Genomic DNA, 15,064 nt, shown 5'->3' on the forward strand with positions numbered 1-15,064 from the left:
GAAAGTGCTAGAATACATAATAAGCACTCAGTTGAAAACCAGTTTTCTTTCTCTCAATAATATGGAAACATTAAGAATTTGTAGGGAGGGGCACCTGGGTGGCTCAGTGGGTTAAAGCCTCTGCTTTCAGTTCAGATCATGATCCCAGATCCTGGGATCGAGCCCCGCATCGGGTTCTCTGCTCAGCTCTCTCTCTCTCTTTCTCTGCCTACTTGTGATCTCTGGCTGTCAAATACATAATAAAAATCTAAAAAAAAAAAAAAAAAAAAAAAAATATATATATATATATATATATATATATATGTAGGGAATAATAAGTTCGAAGTATAAAAGCTGAAGAAATTCTAAGCACAAAATTATCTAAGGGCCTAACAATTAGCTTTCCAAGAAGAGATTACATTAGGACTGGGATTTTTTTTTTTTAAGAACCCCAAATATAATGCATTTTACATGTGAAAATTAAGATTGTATATAGTAAAATACCCAGTTTTTGGCACATGTGACATGCTCAACAAATGTTACATGAATGTGTTCTTTGATTTTAGAAAAAGCTCAGTAAGAAAGGGTGAAACAAGTTTTGATACTTAACAAGCTAAACTTCATTTATCTAGAAAATTGACTTGTATGAAACACCTTCTTCTAAAACTATGCTGAATAAAGTAAGACTTCAAATTATATATTTTTTAAAGAGTAGGCTTTACATTTTCTTTCTTTCTTTTCTTTTCTTTCTTCTTCTTCTTCTTTTTTTTTTTTTCTTTAGCTGTTTTCTCTTACAGAAGAGAAAACATAAGCCATGCTGGCCAAAAGAGTGTTTTCACAAAAATAAAAGAATTCAGACAAATCAGAAGCGGGTACTCAGTCTTTTCAGTCATTTCGGACTCAGAAATATCTTAAACTTCCCAACAGTCTCTAGCCCTGCCGGTCTAGCTTCTTACGCCTAACCAATCCATAGCAGTTTTCTTGTGGTCTTTGTGTTTTCTATAAAAGTCCAATTTTATGTCCCACTGGTCACCATTAACTCTAGCAGCAAATCTTCCATCTGTTTACCATCCTGATCTAAGTACCTCAACAGAAAGGAAAGTCTGATTGCTTCTTTCCTGACATTTGAACTTTAAAGAAAACATACCAGTGATAAAGAGACAACTGTGTCCAATGAATGTAAAACAATGAATAGTGACTAATATGTATTGGGCATTTACTACACACTGGGCAATGTCCTTGATATAAGTTACATAATATTATCCTTATAACAGCTCTATGAAGTAGGCACTATTTGGGATTCCTACTTTCTTGCATGAGAAAGTTTTCCAAGGTTAAGAAACCAGGTCGCAGAGCTATTTAACTGTATGTAGAGCCAAGAATAAACTCAGGCAACCAACAGTTTAAACTATGATACTGCAGAGAAACTCTTAATCTCCCATCTCATCCGTCTCAACTCAAAAAACAGAAACTGCAGCTCTGAAGCACAAGAACTAGCTCATACAACTGTTCTCTCACAACACAGATGTCCCAGACTCCTCCGTCTCCTCTTATTGTGTCCTTCCCGGCCTTGAGGACCAAAAAGTCATCCAGTCAGCTGCCCCCACTTTAGTGCGGCCAGAATCCCACACTGCCAGAGGTGCATGCAGCAGAAGGAAAAACGGGAAAGGGAGAGAGAGAAAAGGGTTCGATCAAAAGAGACATAAATAAAGGATGAGAGAAATGTGTTGAGGGGCACAAGAAACCTCAAGTAATAACCAGATAGAGGCCAGCTTGACCAAATGCGAGAAAGGGAAACTGATGTTTCTGTTAGAGAATGCAATATCCCATACATTGCCACATACACCCCCGAGATTTCTGTGATAACCTGAGTACACGGCGTGGATCAAGGCATGGACTTAACCATTCTGTGACACCGGCAAGTTAGTCAGGAGCTCTTGTAGAAGGCAAAAGAGAACACTATTTTTCATCTTCAGACTACATGGTATGGGTTGTACAGCTGATATGAAGCTAGTTATCAACCAGTGTTTAAACTTGGCAGGTCTTTTTTATCCCTCTCTTGTTAAGACAAGTTTCTCCGTATTGTTTAAAGTTCAAAGACAGGAGACAGGAGGGAAAGTCACCTTTTTGCCAAGTGTTCTTATGACTTGGAAGCAATGGACATTTGTTCATGGCCCTGTCTGATTACTGGCACACAGCTCTGAGAAACACACACCCACTGTTACATGGAAAAGAAAGAACAGACATCAAAGCATCACTTACTTTATTTTTAGATACCATATCAAGGGTATTCCATTTTCTTAAGAAGGTCCAATAGGGGAAAAAAAAAGATGAGAACATCACTCTCATGCTCATGCAATACAGTGATCTAAATAGGTTCCAGTTCATTTTCTGTAGTCATCGGCGATTAGAACACATTCAAGCCCCTTGGTTCCGTCTGTTCCATTGCCAGGGATAGCTCCTTGGAAACACTTGGTTAGGACACAAATACAATGCATGCAAGACAAGTCAGCATAATTTTCAAGTCACTTGCTACTTCCAGGAATGCTAATTTCAGCATTAACTCTATGCTTCCCTTCCCAAGATGTTACCACTGCCATCAAAGAGATCTGGGTCACGTTCCTGGCTTTGAAGCTTTCAGCTTCCTTGAACACTACAGGAGGTAAACCAAGAAAGATAGAGAGAGGCATGCATCAGAGAAATAATTTTCAAGTTATGGGTTCCTCTAAGAGTATCTTTTTAATTTTGAAGCTTTGAAGAAAGAAGAAAAAAATAAAAAATGAAAACTGGCCTTCACCAAAACCAGAGAAGATAAAATCTCCCATTTTCTCGGGGCTGCCTCTATCCATAGCCATGTTTTTGGGATTGGTCTCTGTGCTAAAGAAGAAACTGATGAAAAAAATTTAGGTGTGCAGTCAATTCAGAGCCACAGAGACCAACAATACATCAAGATGGAGCTCTCAAAATATCTAGGAAGCAGGAAAATTCTGGAGGGGTTGAAAGGACAGACCTGACTGGGATGTCCAACCATAACCAGGCTGGCTCCAGAATAGGAGGTGTGCTTGGTCCCTGGTCATCAACCCGACAAGAGAGGGAACCCCAGTCCTTTCTGATCCTCCCAGATCTCCTACCCTGGTGAGGTAGCGCCATTCAGTCAGCAGAGTGGCCTCTGGCACACGGCAGGGGTCCCAGAGGACCGGGGAGCGCCTGGAATCTCAGCCATTTCATTCCTGTTGAGTGTTGGTCAGATGATCTGACTTCTCGAAGTCTTGTAAAATGGTGATAATAAAGCTTGCCTTGACTACTTCCCAAGGCCACGGAGATGGTCAGCTACAGTAACATACATCGAAGTGTAGTGCGAAGGTATAGGGCTAGAAGATACAGACCCTAGAAGATGGGCTTCCTTAAGATTATATAAACCCTGGGTAAAAGAAGGAGCTGCCCCACCTCCCTGCCACCCAGTCAAAGAGACCACTAGTACCTGAGAAGCTGCGCATGCTCGGCTGAGACAATCCCTGCACGCTGGTGGGTATGGGCCACAGCTGGCTTTGTGCTGCTGAGCCTCGCCTTTCCTTCTTCTGGAGGAGCGCTCCTTACCCTCAGGTACCCTCCGTCCTCCCAGTCCCACCTGGTGCTGTAGTGGAGCTGGCCCTCAAGGCTACAGCTAATAGGGGGTGAGGCTGTGCTTGCATGAGAGCTCAGAGGGGCCAGTCAGAAGGTTGTCTTGAAAATAGAAACAAGAGAAGAGGGGCAGCTTCTCCCAGCAGACACCAGATCTGAGGCTGGTGCAATGTGCAGCCTGTTTTCCACGAAGTGAAGGAAGCTGGTTTGAGAAGAGGAAGTGAATTCTCAAGAGAGGCAGACACTCTGGACCTCCTCGTGCTGCGAGCCGTTTCCAATGTTCTCAGACTCTCCGCCCTGCCCCTGCCCCTGCCACCCAGCTGGCCCTTCCTAGGAAGAGATGACCCAGCTAGGAAACTCCTAAAGGAATACAGGCCAGGTTTTGTAACACAAGTCAGATAGACTGGCTCTACGTGAAGCAAACAGTAATTTCCATACCAAGGCAGACTGACTCGTGGTCCATTCAAACTGTCATCCTATTTATGGCAAGCGCCCCAATGGATGTTTGCAGGAGGTCATGGCTGTCCTAAAAAATCAACCTCGAATGGCTTTTAAGAAATCCCAACATGCCATTGTATCCGCTAGGGTTCTGTGAATTTATGCTCACCTTCTGGCATCCATTTGTATTTTCAGTCTTTACCCACTCTTAAAGATAATCCATCCAGGGGCGCCTGGGTGGCTCAGTGGTTTGGGCTGCTGCCTTCGGCTCAGGTCATGATCTCAGGGTCCTGGGATCTAGCCCCGCATCGGGCTTCCTGCTCTGCAGGAAGCCTGCTTCCCTCTCTCTCTCTCTCTCTGCCTGCCTCTCTGCCTACTTGTGATCTCTGTCTGTCAAATAAATAAATAAAATCTTTAAAAAAAAAAAAAAAGATAATCCATCCAAAACATGTACGCTGTGAAGTAGTACTTATTTGGTATATTTGTTACAATAGAAATAAACTTGCATGTAGAAAGAGTAAATAGTGAAATACGGGTAAAAATAGAAAAATGAGAAAAAATTAAGAACACTGACTTCATACTGGGATACTCACAGGATAAAAAGACTGGAAAGAAATATTTCCAAAATTGGTATTTCCCAGTGGCAAGATGATAGATAATTTTCTTCTTTATGTTTTTGTGTCTTACTAAAAGGTATATATTAGTATTCTAATAAAAGAAGTTACTGGGCGCCTGGGTGGCTCATTTGGTTAAGCAACTGCCTTTCGGTTTGGGTCATGATCCTGGAGACGCAGGATCGAGTCCTGCTTCGAGCTTCCTACTCAGTGGGCAGTCTGCTTCTCCCTCTGACCCTTCCCCCTCTCATTCTCTCTCTCGCAAATAGATAAATAAATAAATAAATAAATAAATAAAATCTTTAAAATTAAGAAAATAAGAAGTTACTAAAAAAATATTGGGAGAAAAATGTCTAAATAAAGATTTAAGATTTTATTTATTTATTTATTTATTTATTTGACAGAGAGAGAGAGAGGTGTCACAAGTAGGCAGAGAGAGAGAGGGCGAAGCAGGCTCCCCACCGAGCAGGGAGCCTGATGCGGAGCTCGATCCCAGGACCCCGGGATCATGACCCAAGCTGAAGGCAGAGCCTTTAACCCACTGAGCCACCCAGGTGCCCCTCTAAATGAAGATTTAAGGGCTCGAAATTGAGCAATAGATACTGCAGAGCCTCACCAAATGTCTTAGGCTCCTGCAGGAAATCAGCTCTGGCTACAGACTTTGGCCAACTCGGATCCTAGTTGTTCTAGGGGCAGATAATAAAACAGTCCTCAGAACATATAGATCTGACTCTTTCGGTACCCAGCCCATTCCACTTTAGCAACAGTCATACCTGGAAAGTAAAGTTACCTTTTAAAGATATTTAAAAGGCACATACAAAGGACTTCCGAAAAACAATGGCTGGAAGTCCTAAGTGGCATGCTCTGCTTCCAGAGACACTGGGCAAGGGTGGGCTCTGAAGCTTAAGGCAAAGGCGCCCAGCACTCAGAAGCCCATGGTGGTGATGCAGGACGTACACACCTGGATTCTCTCCAGCCGCTGGCACATACTGGGTTCAATTGATTAAGTGTCCAACTCTTGATTTCAGCTTAGGTCATGATCTCAGAGTCATGAGTTTAAGCCCTGCTCCACACACCCCCAAAAGATAGTGAATTGAATAATCATGATGAAATGCGTAGATAGGTCAAGAAGGTACCACTAGCTTGCACACTAACAGCGGGGAGGCTCAGAGGGAAGATGTCTTAGAAGAGCCATGGGCTGACTTTAAAGGATAAGGAGGCATTTGCCAGGCAGAGAATGTGGAGAGGAGCAGCCAGAGGTCTAGGCAGACCCAAAGTCACTGGGCATTCAAAGAAAGAGACATTGTATAACCCCAATATCCCTCAGTATTTTAGTGTTACAGTGAATAAGTAGTATGAGTACATAGTGAAATAAAAGGCAGAAACAGAAAAATGAGAAAAATTTAAGAATACTGGAATTCATTTTGTGATCCATACAATAGCTTAGCTTTGTGGAAACTAAAGTCGAACTGAGCCTTGAAGAAAGGCTAGAATTTGGACAGAAATGGAAAAGGAGGACAAAGGGCAGTGTAACAAAGACTAGGGGAAAAAAATGGAATGTGAGACATTTTTCCTTTCAGTGAATGTTTATTCAATGCTTGCTCTGTCCCAAGTCTGGGGCTAAGAGCTTGGGGTGCAAGGAAGAGCTTTGGAGGCTGGGACTGTGCTCCCCACTGTAAAGAAGAAGAAATGGAGACTTTACAAAGAGGATACAATTTGGAGGAGGGCATGGAGCCAAGAAAAAGCACAAGCCCAGTTTTAGCTGTGTTTTAATATAACATGTTAGAAAATACTGATGAGTTGTTTGTTATCATGGTGAAAGCTTAGAGGATATGGGGGACATCCATGCAGCTCCTTTTCTGCTATTCAAATTAAACATTATGTTTTATTTAGGTAAATACCCAGTACTAGAATTACTGGTAGTCCTATGGTAGTCCTACTTTAAATTTTTTGAGGAACACCCCATCCTCTTTTCCACAGGGGCTGCATCACCTTAAAGGCATTCCCACCAACAGTGCATGCAGGTTCCTTTTTCTCCACCTCCTCTTTTTGATTGTAGCCATTCTGAAAAGGTAAGGGGATATCTCATGGTGGTTCTGCTTTGCATTTCCCTGATGATGAGTAATGTTGAGCACCTTTACATGTATCTTTTGGCCACCTGGATGTCTTCTCTGGAAAAGTGTCTATTCAGGTCTTCTGCCCATTTTTTGATCAAATTATTTGAGGTTTATTTTATGTTGAGTTATATAAGTTCTTTATATATTTTGGAAATTAACCCTTTATTGGATATAATGTTTGTAAATATATTCTCCTATTCAGTAGGTTGCTTTTTTATTTGATGGGTTTCCTTCACTATGCAGAAGCTTTTTACTTTGAGGCAGTCAAAATTTTTTAAAAAAGCTTTTTATTTTGATGTGCTTTTCCTTACCATAGGAGACATATCTAGAAAAATATTGTTATGACTATCCCTATGTTTATTGCAGCATTATTTACAATAGCCAAGATATGGAATCCAAGTGTCTATCAGTAGATGAATGTATAAAGAGGAAGCTGGTATCTCAACACACACACACACACACACACACACACACACACAACTGAATATTACTCAGCCATAAAAAGGAGAAGATTTTGCTATGGATGGACCTACAGTGTTTTATACTAAATGAAATAAGTCAGACAGAGAAAAATACTATGGTTTCACTTATATGTAGAATATAAAAACAAAACAAAATAAACAAAAAGCAGAAACAGACCTATAAATACAGAGAACAAACTGATGGTCACCACAAGAGGGGAGGCGGGGAGAAGGGCAAAATGCGTGAAGGGGAGAGGGAGATACAGGCTTTCAGTTACGTATGAGTAAGTCATGGGGATAAAAGGTACAGCTAGAAAGTACAGAGTCAGTGGCATTGTAATAGCCTTGCATGATGACAGATTGTAGCTACAGTTGTGGTGAGCATGACATAAGGTACAGAGTTGTTGAATTATTATGTTGTGTACCTGAAACTAAGGTAACATCATGTGTCAACTATACTCAAATGAAAAAAAAATAAAATATTTCTTATTCTTGTTTTATGAAAATTTATTTCTGCCTTGGAGGATAAATACATGAGAGTTATAAGTTCTTGTAAGTGTCCTAAATCTTTTAGAACAATTACTAGCAGGACAGCATCAGGCTCAGCTTAATCACACCAACTGACAACTGACTAAGCCCATCCCCTCCAGAATGTGCTCCGCAAGCAAAGGGAGCAGATCTAATGACCATCTGAGAAAGGTCAGTGGGGCTCCCACCAAAAACAACTTTGTAAAGACAAAACCAGCCTCAGGATTTGTGTGGGAAATACTACACATGCTCCATGAGGGAGAGTTTAGAGACTCCCACCCCGCAGAAGGCCTGCAGAAGACTACTCAGCAAAAGACACATCTTCCAAGAAGCTGAGCTTCACTACTCAGAGGTTGTCTACAATCAGCGTTTGAATTGTTCCCCATCCCTCACCAAGCTAAGTACAGTTTCCTCCCCTGTGAATAAGCTCTTCTGAAAGTAAGGAAACTTTCAGCTCACAGGCTGGATTTCCAAACACAAACATGCACGCACGCAAACAATGCTGCCAAAGAACAAAAAAACCCACTGACATTTTCCTTCTGAGATTAACCTTGTGCCTTGTACATACAGTTATATGTACTGTCTTTAGGGTCACTGAACAGTCATTTAGATCTATAGCAATTCTTCCTTTACCACATATTTTCAACTGTTACTTTTTTCCAAATAAGAGATGCTTCTTGTGGGCTTACAAAAAAGCTATAGGACTCTAATCAGAAATAACATTAATATAAATTGTCTCTACCATTAAACAGGAAAATCAGTTTTGCCTTTTCAATTTGATTTCTTTTTCAATCATTTAATTAGAACATAGTTCTAAAGCCTGCTTTCATACAATGCTTTCAAATCTATTTTTGTATTCTATTTGGAGAGACAAATCTGATATTATTATTTGTGAATATATGCTCTTGCTCATAAAAGGCTCCTTAAGTCATCTGGGATTACTAAGGGAGGCAGACCACCTGTGATTCTTATTTCCCAAAAAGCAATCCATCCTCTAACCTCACAAAAGCAGGCACTATTCATGCTGTGGGGAAATAAATAACAAATATGATTCTCCCTCAAAATACTTTTCAACGTGTATTTTTTGAGATAAAGGAGAATAACGTCATTGCAAAATTTGCCTACAGCTGAAGATGTGATGTGGTCTACTTTGATCTGAGGGGCTGTTTAATCAGGGGGCTGACTGAGACATGCTTTCAGACCAAGCTAACCCAGATGAATTTAGTGGTCCTGAGATCATTTCGTTCCTTCCTTTTATCCTTCACACAACATTAGGGTTTCCCAATGTTTTGACATCTCCTTGGAGCTGATGCAGTGACAAGGTTCAGCCATGCCAGCAATCCACACAATCTTGTATCCTACTAGGCTCAGTGGACCTGTTCCCAGCCCACCTCTCATCTGAGGGCAGATTTCAACTTAGCAGAACTGACCAGTGTAGAAAACGTGGAGTAGAGAAAAATGTTTAAAAATATGACTTAAAAAATTTTACCTTCGGGGCAGCAAAGAGGGATAGAAACTTACACCAAATTCTAAAAAATAGAGATGTTGATGGTCTCTTACAGTAACTAAAACTGCAAATAGGGTACTATCCACAGACCATTTTGGAGAAACACTTAAGACCATTCCAAACTACAAGAAATGCCTACCTTGCTTAAATGGGAGGCAGTTCTGTCTGCACTGGCCTATGAAAATCAAGTCCCTAAGTCGAACTACTTCACAAGTATCCCTTCCAAGTTCCAGCTTTTGTTTTTCTGGGACATCCGACTTCTCTAAAGAAATTGAAAATAAGAGGCCTCCCTAGTGCTTTTTTATATATTCTTCAACATATAACACAATGTTATTGTAGGCAACTTGATAAACAACGGGAATTAAATGGTGGGAAAGAAGTATCATTCCGAAGTCCAGTGGCTGTGCATTTGTCTCAAGGATAAATCTCTGAAGTTCTATTTGCCTCTTGGCTAATGCACTTATGTTCTAGTACACAGAGTAGTAAGCTCTTCGGATCCCAGAAATTTTCTAAAACTGAATACAAACTGCTTCCACCAAATGCTTTTGAAAAATTCTTACACAAATTTTTGTTTTCTTTCTTTAGGGCCCAGCTTCACTATAGCTATGGTCCTCACTCCACCCAAGATGTAGTCTTCTCTCAATCGTACAACTTACTGGGGCTGATTTCTCATCTGCTGAAAACAACAATGATGACAACAAATGTGTATTTGTGAAGACAGGCCTCACAGCCTGTGCTTCCATGTGCACCCCTGATGATACTAATTCTGGCCCCCACAAAGAGAGCTAAACCTAAGGCTGACCAATCCTGCCTCCTGGCCCACTGCCAAGGGCTGTCCCTGTGCAGGGCTTCCTGGTGGTGTCCACACACCAGCAGCATCAGCATCACCTGGGAACTTGTTTGAAATGCACATTCCCGAGCCCCCTCCCTGAGCCACATTATCAAATACTCTGGGGGTGGGGCCCAGTTGACCAAGTGACCAAGGCCCTCAAGTTTGAGAAGCATTGTTGCCTGGCAGGAATGATCAATACACCAATGTTTGTACACTCAAAGCCTGCAGGTGGCAGTAAAGGCCGGCTCGAAAGACAGGAGCAGAAAACAAGTTGAGTTTCAGAACCTGCCTGCCTGATAACACCGGGCCCCAGCCGCCTGCTCAGCCACTCCAGTAAGCTCAAAGGTCATAGGACATCTCAGCTTGGAACAGGAAGCTGACTCACATTCTCACGGCGCAGCAGTCAACACATCAAACCTAGGATTGTCAGGGATGCATCAATATTTAACTATTTTTGAAAGTTTTTGTATTTAATACAGTGAGGCTACAAACACACCTCAAGAATGAAAATGTCAATACTGATCAAAAGAACAAAGATCAAACAGAAAATATGAAACGCAAAGTATCGTGGGCCCTTGTGTGTATCTGAATCATAAGAATGCCCTTCATTCTGCAAGAATGATTAGAGTTCCTGCCCTTAATATCCTACTGAATTGATGTGACAAAAGCAAGAGGATATTTCTAACATAAGGCATGTTTACAGGTAAGCCTTTGCTAGATTCTGCCAAAACCCTGAATTTTCCTTTGATGGCTTTAATATACAGACATCTACAGTGAGGACGTGGACCAATGGGAACTCTCATACACCGCTAGTGGGAGTATAAATCGGTACAACCACTTCGGAAAACCGTTTAGCAGCATCTGCTAAAGCTGAACACACAGATACCTAGAAGCAGCAATTCCACTCCTGGGTATATACACCCCGAGGGAAATGAGTGTCTCCTTCTACCAACAGCCTCATAAAAGCATGTTCTTAAAAGTATAACTCACAATAGTTACAAACTGGAAACATTCCAAATGCCCACCCACCAGAGAGGAAATAAACATGGAAGTTCATACAATAAGACACACACAGCAATGTAAACAAAAACCACCCGAAAAACCAAACCACTGTTAGACACAATATGGATGAATTTTAGAGATATAAGGCTAAGTAAAAGAAACCAGACCTAAAGGAGTACACACTTATCCAAATAGGCAAAATAAATCTCTAGTGACAGAGGTCAGTATAAAGGCTACTAAGGCTAACAGCAGGCATGAGCTTGCTGGAAAAGTTCCATATCTTGACTTGGGGGATCATTACAGGGGTATATACATATGTATACATGATGAAAATACAGGGGTGTATTCACTGAAATGCACACTTAAATTTGTATACAGTTTATACCTCTTTATAAAGGGAGAAAAAGTTAAACACACACATGCACAAATTATACTTGGCAGACTGTCACATAATAATTTTCAATATTCATCATAAAAGTCTAGGTTCCTGAGTAACTATCACATCATCAGAGTATTATCTGCTGTAAAAATAATGCATTTACTGACCTAAATCTAAAATTAATTCCTTATTTCCAATGTTATGCCATCATCGCAATGTATCTACTATAATGGAGTCAAACTTCTCCAACTTGCTCTCCCTAGTCCCAAACCCCTTTCATTCTGACATTTACTGGAATCCATCATGTCTGGAAACTGACTGACTATCCATTATCCTAAGCCCCTGCAGACTCCGAATGGTTCCTCATCACCCAGGGGGTGGCTGAAGAGGCTTGGCTCCAGCATTCCTGTCCTGATCTACCCACACGAATGTCTTTGAACCACCTTTGTCCTAGCCCCTACCACCACCTGGCTTCCCTCCTGCCTCCTTCCCTCCGCCTACGGCCTGGCCCAGGGCTCAGGCCCTATAAAAAAGTGCAGGATCCGATCCAGTGGGAACCCAGAGGTTGGACCAGCTGCCCAGTGCAAGAGTGCGGGACAGCTAACTGCACCCCAAAGCAGCCACTCCAGGGCCCCACTGCGTGCCCAGAGACCGTGAGCCCATGTCGCTGTGCGTAGGCCTGGGCCCCTCCTGCGGCCCACCCTAGCAGAAGCAAGACGCTCGGTCCGTTTCTGCGCTTTCGCATTTGGGTTGTGAAAACCGCAGCTAGCTGTAACGAGCTAACGAGCGACCAAGATGAGGAGCAACAATCTGGGAAGGAATCCCGTCCCGAACCCGGGTCCGAGGGGCGCGCGGCACCACTACGCACCACGCAGGGAGGCGCAACCCGCTGGGGAGCGCGCGTCAGGCCGCGGGGGCCGAGGGCCGACGGGGGGCGTGCCGCGCCGCTCCAAGTGGAAGTCCGGCGGTGCGCCATCCCCGTCCGCCGCTCCGCGCTCTCGGGCCGGGCCGGGCCGGGCGAACAAGAGGCCGGGCGGGGCGAGGCGCGCCGCCGTCGCCGGCGGCCGTGTTTACCTGGCAGCAGGAACACGTGTTGCCGGGCGCGAGCCCCGTTCCCGCAGTCCATGCCGGCCGCCTTCTCCGGGAGCGCGAGCCCGACGCCTGCAGGCCCGGCGGCAGCAGGCCTCACCCGCGGGGCGCGGGGCCGGCCAAGAGCTGGCGGAAAATGGCGGGAGAAGGGTCTATTCGGGGGAGCGCGGCGCGCCGAGGCGCCGCCAGAGCCCGGGAGGCGGCCCGCGGGACGAAATTACTTTCGTTTCCGGAGCCAGCCAGCTGCGCCGGTTAAATTTTTAAATTTAGCGCCAGGCCGAGGCGCCCCGAGGGGTGGCGCGTCGCCCGCCGGCCGGGGAAGGGTCGCGGCCTCTCCCCTCCGCGGCGCGGCCAGTGGTAGGTGCTCGCCGAAGGCGCCGAGTGACGCGGCGCGCAGGGCGGCTGCCCTGGGACGCGGCGGCGGGAGGGGTCGCCTGGGCCCGCCGAGGGGTGGCGCGGCCGGCGGGGAGAGTCCCGGGGTGAGAGCCGGGTCCCCGGGGAGCGGAGCCCCAGGATAGAGGAACCAACACCGCCGGAGGGGCTGGAGCATTCGCGCCCACCCGGCGGGGAGGAAGAGCCTGCAGCAGGTTCCCTGTTGAGGGCGATCCCTATCCGATCCTAATCCTGAGGTCGCTCTTGTCAGTGTATCTTGTTCAGCAGTCGCGTTCTGCGTTGGACTTAATGTCAGAATATTTTGTTTTGTGATTCATAACGCAATGTAAGCAATCTTCAAACTGGGCTTAGCCCTTACCACTAAAAAGAAGTTAGTGTACGACTTGAGGCTCAAAATACGAATTTGTTATTTTGGAAGATTCTTGGTAACGAGTTAAAAATTGCATTTAAAAAAAGTGATGTTTAAAAATCATGAAATTTGGAGATTTAAACTTTGAAAAATAAAATTTTGTTTGAAACAGCAGTGCCTGGTACGTGGTCTTTAAAAAGAGGATAATAAATCCTTCCTTCATAGCTTTAAATAAAGATAGGTCTCCCTCTCCCGTTCATTTCCAGTCCCCTTCCCCGGGGGCAATTACTGTTAAAAGTTCATCCTCTGTTCTTCCAAAAATTTTCCTTACACCATACAAGTCCATGTCTTATTTATTTATTTATTTATTTATTTATTTATTTATTTACAACTGGAAGAATATTATGTAACTTTTAATGCACTTCACTTTTCTGGAAGATAGTTAAATCTGGCAGTACTAGATCTCAGTCTTCCGAAAGGGGTTTTAACTTCAATTCCATTTCCCACGGGGGGGTGACAAATGCAGTTGAAATTGACTGCAGAACACCCCTCTCTGGCTGAGGAGGGACATCGCAATGCCAGCGCTGGAACAGGCAGAAGATTAGTATTGCTCTGATCTCTTGCCTCCCCCAATATTATACCATGGGAAAAGTTATGGTGTGTAAGCTAAATCCCTAGGCACACCGTAATCATTACTAACAGCTAGGAAAGAAACGTTACCCACAGTTCCCTCTCTCTGACATGCAGAGTTGTTTTCATTCTTCTCTGATCCTTTCCAGCCCTTGGCTGTATGAATATGCATTTGTTATGTGGTTGTTTCACAGAGTAAAGACAATTTTGTCTGCTTGTCTCCCTTAACGTTGTCTCCCTTAACGTTGTATAAATGGGTTTTCCACGGCGTCCAGAATATTGTTAATGGAGACATTATTTTACACTGTTAATCTACCAAGGTTACTTAACCATTCTCTAGTGAGCAATATTTAGATGATTTTAAACTGTTATTATAAATAGCAATGAACTAGATGTACACATAGCAACATGAGTGCTTCATATCAAGAGAAAAATAAAGTCAGAGACAGGACTAGATTCACAGCAGAATACCAAGTAGATAAATTAAAAACACACATAAACCACCACTATATCTTTTATAAGGATACATGTACCTTTAAAAGCATGTATCAGACACATAAGGAAAGGTCTTCAAAATGGAGGAGAATGGGATAAGGGACAGATAAGGAATGAGGGGGCAAGAAAAATCAAATAAGAGAGGGGCCAGGGCACACATGGGCAACTGTCCCTATGTCTTATGAACTGGAGAGTATAATTAATCCTCTGACATTTAGGTCCAGGGACAAAAACTTTTTTTTAAATGTGTTACAACAAACATTTCTAAAAAATTTCCTTTATCCACTTAAAAAAAAAAATTATTTAAGTACCTTCTCAGAAGGTTACCAGTGGTGATATAGGAAACTGACTCCAGATTCCTGTTGCCCTCAGGGTAAATAAAGTCCAAGGTAGGAACCTGGGAACACTGGTCTGCACTTGCCCCTCCAGCCACACCTCCCATTGCCTCCCATCCCTGTTCTCAGTGTGGCCATGAGGACCTGCCCTTGCCACATATAGCGCTTGACACTGTTCCCAATGCTGGGATGCCCCTGCCCAGGGGCTAAACTCATTCCTTCACCTTCTTTCTCACCCTCCACCACTTAGCCAACTTCTACTCCTCAACCAGGTCTTAGACAAATTCCTTCTCTA

At 43.5% G+C, this 15,064-nt stretch overlaps 1 protein-coding gene across 3 annotated transcripts in view; it reads right to left on the reverse strand.

The window, feature by feature from the left end:
- The window catches only part of RNASEH2B (ribonuclease H2 subunit B), a 64,132-nt gene extending 51,151 nt beyond the window's left edge, over positions 1-12,981 (reverse strand). For 2 of the 3 annotated variants that reach the window (XM_082700549.1, XM_082700548.1), the window contains exon 1: positions 12,553-12,965. In XM_082700549.1, the coding sequence (XP_082556675.1) occupies positions 12,553-12,604 (52 nt within the window). In that variant the 5' untranslated portion in view covers positions 12,605-12,965. Of the gene's footprint in view, positions 1-12,552 lie in introns of all 3 variants that reach the window. The other variant, XM_082700547.1, reaches the window with a different exon arrangement.
- Positions 12,982-15,064: the final 2,083 nt, after the last annotated feature.

This window comes from Mustela nivalis (assembly GCF_964662115.1).
Source record: "Mustela nivalis genome assembly, chromosome: 15".
Lineage (NCBI taxonomy): Eukaryota > Metazoa > Chordata > Mammalia > Carnivora > Mustelidae > Mustela > Mustela nivalis.